The following is a 7,781-nucleotide window of genomic DNA, read 5'->3' as shown; positions in this document are numbered from 1 at the left end:
ACTTACACATAGTAAGAAATGGTTATAAAAACCGAAACAGAAGTGAAACAAGTAATAGGAAAGAGGAGAAATAAAAAGCGATACTTATCCTTTGCCGGTGTCCTGCCCGGTGGAGTCGCACGGTAGAGTCGATGGTCTTTACACTCTTCGGTCTTCACACGAGGAGGCCATCACGCGACCGCTGCCACGGTAAACTAAGCTTTTTTATACCCGTCTAACAAAATACTAAATTAATTCAGCTGGACACACTTTCCTTATTTTCTCCACAACAAATGGCCAAGCAAGCGCAGACACTGACAAGATACGCGATACAGTACGAAACCAAACGCGATACCAGCACGTCTCCACACAGTAAACAAAACAAGCGTTTCCTATCCACGACAACTGCACTAAACACTAATGAGACAAGTAAATACACTTACTTGATGTTCTGACATGTGGATATTGCATTGCAGTTGGGGAATCTGTTTGTATCTTGCAATATTTTATTTAATTTTTAAAAAAATTTCTGCAAGTGTTCTTCAGTTTTTCGGTGCAATAGGAGTGAGGTGGCCAGCAAATGCACTGTACAGTGTTTCCCACATGTCTGAAATATTCGAAATATATGAAATATAGTACTGGTAGAAAAGGCTGGCATTGCCCACTGGCACAAAATGGTCTAGTACATCTGACAAATAATGTGTAACCTTTAAGATAATATGTGACCCTGGACTTAAGTCGCTTAAGTCATCTTAAGTCGCTGGGGAATATTTGTAGCAATAGCCAAAATACATTGTATGGGTCAAAATGATAGATTTTTCTTTTATGCCAAAAATCATTAGGATATTAAATAAAGATCATGTTCCATAAAGATATTTTGTAAATTTCCTACTGTAAATATATCAAAACTTAATTTTTGATTAGTAATATGCATTGCTAAGAACTTCATTTGGACAACTTTAAAGGCGATTTTCTCAGTATTTCGATTTTTTTTTGCACCCTCAGATTCCAGATTTTCAAATAGTTGCGTCTCGGCCAAATATTGTCCTATCCTAACAAACCATACATCAATGGAAAGCTTATTTATTCAGCTTTGAGATGTTGTATAAATCTCAATTTAAAAAAATTGACCCCTATGACTGGTTTTGTGGTCCAGGGTCACATGTTTTCATTTACTGAAAATATCTATTGAAATTAAATTATAGAGATATATCATGAACTGAATATAGAATTATTTTTATTAAAGCTAACAAAGTAATTCAGTCAAGAGCAGTAAGTGATTGTCTCTTTTTTGTTGTTTGATTAACATTAATGACACAGACAATAGCAGGTTTATTAGGCTGCTATCACTTTAAGACCTAATGCACGGATCCAACCATAACCAACTGTGCTTATGTGAATACTTGTCAAAATGGGAATTTTGTTATAACTTTGACTGTTTAAGCACAATATACACCATGAAAAAGAACTCAGTTTAGTACTCATGCTATGTGACAGGTGGCTTTCTCTGTGCACACTTCATTATCTGACAAAACAATGCGCAAGTACCAAATTGAGACCTCACGTGTCTTATTTCTACAGTTGCCACACATACACATACAAATAGAAAAAACACCAGCAAATTAAGAATACATCTTCATTAGTTTGACAGCACATGTGCTGCAAATACTCACAACACAACCAAAAACAGAAACATGCTGCAAATACTCACAACACAAACAAATATAGAAATGTGCTGCAAATACTCGCAACACAACCAAAAACAGAAACATGCTGCAAATACTCACAACACAAACAAATACAAACATGCTGCAAGTTGCACAGACCACAAAGGGGGACCCCAACAATGCTTACGAAAATTGTCCTTGGCTTTATTATAGTGAAAAGCAGTAACCATGTCTTGATTACCATTTTTATAACCACAGTTGTACAAATACCATGGTTAAACTAGGTTAGTATGGTTAATTTACCATGGTTTAACGATAATAACCATTTTTTATTTGTATTTATTTTTTGTACAATAATAAAAATATATTTAATATATAGGCTATTTATTTATTTATTTTAATAGTAGAACCATGGTTAATTTAAGGTGTAAAAGTATCCAGCTTACCTAACGTTTCACAGTTACTGTAATTGTGTAGTATTTTTGTCAGCTTATTTAGGCTAATAATATCAAAAAAAAAAAAAAAAGCTAAGGAATTATATGATCAGGATGTTAAAATAAACAAAAATCTCACCTTTCAGAGTAGACATTGATAAGCATGTCCCAGCCAGGCTCATCACTTGTTGGGGTTCCCTTAAACATTTCTGATGTTGTCTGTGCCTATTTGTTTCTGTTGTTGCAGCATGTTTGTATTTGTTTGTGTTGTGAGTATTTGCAACACGTTTCTGTTTTTGGATATGTTGTGAGTATTCGCAGCACATATGCTGTCAAACAGATGAAGATGTTTTCTTAATTTGCAGGGGTTTTTTTTCTATTTGCATGTGTTTTTTTTTTTCATTTGCAGCGCGTTGAGCTTTCTTGGACACCGTATATTTCCTCTTAACTTTGAAAAAAAATCATGTGAAAGTTTAACCTGCCAAGAAAATGAATGTAAAGGATAAACTTTCATTACCTCATCATGTGAACAGAATTGCGAAATGGATTCAATTAGAGTTGGCAAATATACCTGGGTAGACATTAATATACTTAGGCGGCCTGCCCAAGTAATATCTGTGTGTGGGAAACACTGCTGTGCCGTCTGAGGCTCAAACTGGCTACGTTTACACGACAACGATGTAGTCAAAAACGTAAAAGTTTTTCCCTTGCGTTTTTAAAAAGTTTCACGTATACACGACAACGTGTTCAAAACCATTCACGTTTGTGCATATCCGCGAAAACGGCCAAAAACGCTGTATTATGTATGCCAGGCCAGTAGTTGGCAGTGTCACCTTGTTAGTAAACAGTACCTGTAGGGAAGTGACGATTATATGTTGTATATGATGCGTCTCTGCTGTTGGTTGTAATATTGGTGAAGTAAATCCATACTTTGCTGAAGAAGCATTAGCAAATTCTTAAACAACAACGACAGTACCATGTACTCTGCCATTGTTGTGTATGTTTGTTCGCGCGTGCCTTTAAAATCAACACATACTGCGCATGTCTACATACCTAACACGTACTACACACGTGCATGACATCACCGTTTTCAAAGATTCTCGTATTGGGTGTTTACACGGAAACGACAACGGTGGCGTTTTCAAAAACTTGCACTTTGAAACCCATTTTCAAAAATATGCGTTTTCAGTCCCCAAAACGCCATTGTCGAGTAAATGAACAGGCAAAACGCATAAAAAGTTTCCCGTTTTTGGCTGAAAACGTTGTCGTGTAAACGGCCTCTTACATGGCTACACGCACTAGATCTCTTTTTAATAAATCTTCATATAAATGAATCTAGTGATGAATCATAATTTTATGTGCATTCGAACCATTTTGTTTGTCCATCTCCAGCTGTCCTTTAGTGCTGATGTTTATCCGTTTTGTTCCCATTATCTGTGCTGGCATGCTTATTTGCTTCATTTAGACTTAACAGCATCCCTTTGGCCAGGAATTATATCACTGGCCACAGGTCCCCATTGGTCAATTCCAGAGCCACACCCACTTCCATCTTAATACGTCGCCCTACAGTATTACCAGCCCTCCCCAGGAAGTAAGTCTGGGGTGGAAGACGTTCCCAGCTTGCTGCTCATCTTAGACCAGTTTGGCTGTCTGTCTGTAAAACCAAAGGTTGTTGTCTGGAGGTAAAACTGGTCCAAGTTCAGCACAGGCAGCAGGATTGATGCATGGGTTTACTGGACTGTCTGCATTGCCTTGCATTGTTTGAGCCTCTCTTCCTTATGTTCTTTTAAAGGCGTTTAGGTATACCCATAATTTCCTGTGATCATGTTTTCATTGTATTATGTGCCTTTTCATTGGTTGTGTGACTTTGGTGCATTGTGTATGTCTTTTTTAAGCCACACTTTTTGAATTTGTGACAAAACAATAACTGTGTGCTTTTGTGTACAGGAACACGTCAAAGCGTGGCGAGTCATTTGGGATCAGTCGTATTGGAAGCAAAATAAAAGGCGTGTTTAAGAGTAGCACGATGGAGGGCGCAATGCTACCACAATACGCCATGATTGAAGGAGAAGATGACACAGTGAGGAAAAACATGTTGACACTGATCAGTTTCAGAATTCAGGTCACACTTTAGTTTGGGGACCAATTCTCACTATTAACCACAACTTTTGCCTCAATCAACACTTAATTTGCTGCTTATTAATAGTTATGTCTGTCACTCTAAACTACGCAAAAACCTGGTGATGCCTCCGTCCATACGCAGTATTCAAAACAAGCAACAGGAAAAGATAAAGAGTTCAAACAATCAGAATTTTTTTGGTTTTGTGTTTAAATAATTTCTTTGCGTTTTATTTCTCTCTTATTTCTCGTTCTTTTTGAATGTTGTCATTCAAAGCGTTTCTGTGTTCTTTTATTCAGTTACAGCGATAGCAGGATGCTTTTGTCCATGTTAGGGATTTCCTGGAGCGTCTTGAGATCTGTTACTTTCGTGATGCATATGTGGATTTTCTGCACGAGGGCGCCCTCAAGCGTCCAGTATGAATGAAACAGACATTACATGTGTTTATAGTGCTCAATAAACCCCAATCCATAAAAATAATACTTCTCTCAAAAGAAATCTGAAGTAAACATATGATAATCCATGTTTTTCTACAGTGTACAGAAGGGTACTGGAGTTTTAATTAAAGTGTACTGGAGTTTTTTTTTGTTGTTTTTTTTTAAATAGCATTTTAAACCGCAAAAAAAGAACTCTGGTGTGCCAAACCATAAGAACCAACCTGAAAATGTGGGTATTGGTTAGGATTAATGGATCTAAAATATGGTCATGCAGAATAAAGCGATAATAAGGGCTTAAAATATACTAATAAATGGCCTATATGCTAGTAATATGCATGATAATAAGCAACTAGTTAGCAAATAATAAGAATTGGTCCCTAAACTAAAGTGTTACTAGAACTAATACCAACATTTCAGTACTCAGTACCAATACCAGTGAAATTTCAAGGTGCTCGGTACCAATTTTGGTACAATAGCAAAAACAGTTGGAACGGTTTAAACTAACTTAAATAATACAATAATAAAAAAATAAAAAGTAAGTTAAAAATTAATTGTTAATGCTAATAATAATTATAAGTAAATTGTACATTAAAGCATTACGTAGCCGATTAGTCTGCATTTATGCCATTTTGAGCAGAATTGAGTGGATTCTAAAACTTAAACCTTTCTGTTTGGCCATTGCGTTCTCACACTCAATGGACATATCTGGCTACAATGCTCAATCCTTCAAAAACATGTTGCAACTGAAACCTTTGACGCCCTTTACAGAGTGTGCACACAAATATGCAGGCATTTTAATTTCCACTCTTTTTTGAGTTTAACTGAATTCCATCTTGGTGCTAAAAATATTTGAAACTGCTGGCTGAGCATTCACTGCTCTGCACTGTCAGGTGGAGGAAGCAGTGATGGTGTTTGAGGACGACTCTCCAGGCCCTGTGGAGGTGGCTGGAACTCCAGGAGCGTTGCGCAACCTTGCTGCTTGGACCATCTCAATCCCTTATGTGGATTTTTTTGAGGACGAGGTTAAGAAAGAGCGCACTCCAGTCTTCTGCATCGACGTGGAGCGCCACGACAGGAAGAACGGTGAGTTTCAGATCTAAATTTTCACTAAATTCCATTTGAATAAACTATTACACAGATGTCCTATGAGAACAGAGCCATTTTGAGAAAGTGCTTATTTGCTTTTCAGTGGGGCATGAGGCTGAGTGCTGGTCTGTGTACAGAAGATACCTGGAGTTTTATGTTCTGGAATCTAAACTCACAGAATTTCATGGTAAAGTTGTTTGTTGTCTCTCTCTCTTCATGACAGAGACGTCATGTTTATGGATTATTTATATCTCTAGTTTGTTTTTCTATTACAGGCCCATTCCAGGATGCTCAACTCCCTTCCAAAAGAATCATTGGACCAAAGAATTATGAATTCTTGTCCTCCAAACGAAGTGAATTTGAGGAATATTTACAGGTAATTTACTTGAGCTTGTGCACTTGCTTCATCTTATTTACAAAGAGAAGTACAAACAGCATCAGTCTGCCACAATGGTACTTGAAATCAGGCCTTATAATGTATCAAATACATTATTAATGTAAATTTAACGTATCATGTTCAAGTTGTTTAGCAGTGTAGGTGTGTTTTTGAAACTAGTTAAATGCTGAATAGACAGTGAATTAGAGAGACATATATAATGAAATTAACAATGATTTGCTGCATGTATAATTTACTTGTGTAGCATGTAAAATGTGTAGTGCATGATTGTTATCAATATTTCTCAGTTTATTAGGGACACAAACTCTGCTTTTTTTTTTAACTTCAGTCTCTTACTATAAGTTTTGATTTCTGGTTATGATGACATAATGCATACGATAATGACATGAATCTGCTCGTTTTCTAAAGAAACTGCTGCATCACCCTGAACTGAGTAACAGTCAGCTGCTGGCAGACTTCCTGTCACCTCACAGCATTGAGTCTCAGTTCAATGACAAAATGCTTCTGGATGTAAACCTGGGTATGTTTAACCTCCCTTAACCATATCCACATAATCTGCTTAACTTCACACAACACATCTGCACATTGGGGTTGGTTTTATTTGGCCAAGGTCTTCTGTGCTTTGTTAGAATTCTTTCACCATTTTTTTTAATAATGTAAAAAAAAAAAAATCCTCTCTGAACCTGATTAGTGTGTATATTTTACACTGTATATATGCACTCACTGAGGAACACTATTCTAATACTGGCTAAGACCTTCCTTTGCTCTCAAACTCGTTTCTGGAGCCCCCCAACACTGCACATATTGCATGTCACCCTTGTCTGAGGGTACGTTTATTCGACAATGATGTACTAAAAATGGACGACAACATTGTCAAAACTAGAGGTCGACGGATTGATCGGTTTTGCCGATTATTCGGCACTAGTGTTAATTTCGTCAGCTATTTACATTTTAGTCTTAGTCCCGGGCTAAAATGTCCTTGTTAGTTTTATCATATTTAGTCAACTTTATCCTATTTAGTTTTAGTCAAGTTTTAGTCAACTAAAAGTCTCAACATTTAAGTCTAGTTTTAGTCCAAGAAAATCTAGTCTAGTTTTAGTCGAAGAAAACCTCAAGTATTTTAGTCTAGTTTTAGTCAATGAAAACTTGACATTTTAGCAATAAGATTATTATTAACCGTCCAGCAGTATTAATTTTGGCAGCCATTTTTAATTTAGTCTTAGTCTTACTCAAATGTACATTTTAGTTATCATATTTTGACAAACTTGTCATGTTTTTGTTTATTCAATGAAATGTATGAGCATTTTAGTCAGGTTTTAGTCAATGAAATATTAGTCACATTTTCGTCATTCTGTGTAATGGTTAAACTGATAAAAATTATTTTTTTCTCAAAATTATAATCGTAATGTTTGTTGTCATTTGAGAAATTTCCTTTTGCATTTCAGGTATTGCACTTTCACCAGTAAGCACATATCAATAGAATGTGGACATAGGCTATACATGGTGTATTTTACCTAGTAAACTGATTTATTATAGGCTTTTTATTATATAAATCAACACCAAAGACTTATGCAATCTCTCTGTCTACATTATGAAAACATCTAAAACAAACGGAAAATATTATAACAGTGAAATTCCTAGTAATTCCACTAATTCCATAAT

The 7,781-nt window shown here is 36.1% G+C and overlaps 1 protein-coding gene across 2 annotated transcripts in view; it reads left to right on the top strand.

The window, feature by feature from the left end:
• The window catches only part of LOC107660509 (sorting nexin-14), a 47,477-nt gene that overhangs the window by 22,210 nt on the left and 17,486 nt on the right, over positions 1-7,781 (top strand). For both annotated transcript variants that reach the window (XM_016449829.1, XM_016449828.1), the window contains 5 exons: positions 4,028-4,160; positions 5,527-5,719; positions 5,826-5,909; positions 5,998-6,098; positions 6,528-6,639. In XM_016449829.1, the coding sequence (XP_016305315.1) occupies positions 4,028-4,160; positions 5,527-5,719; positions 5,826-5,909; positions 5,998-6,098; positions 6,528-6,639 (623 nt within the window). The remainder of the gene's footprint in view (positions 1-4,027; positions 4,161-5,526; positions 5,720-5,825; positions 5,910-5,997; positions 6,099-6,527; positions 6,640-7,781) is intronic.

This window comes from Sinocyclocheilus anshuiensis, unplaced genomic scaffold (assembly GCF_001515605.1).
Source record: "Sinocyclocheilus anshuiensis isolate Anshui unplaced genomic scaffold, SAMN03320099.WGS_v1.1 scaffold659, whole genome shotgun sequence".
NCBI classification, from domain to species: domain Eukaryota; kingdom Metazoa; phylum Chordata; class Actinopteri; order Cypriniformes; family Cyprinidae; genus Sinocyclocheilus; species Sinocyclocheilus anshuiensis.
This window is presented reverse-complemented; position numbering and strand designations above follow the sequence as displayed.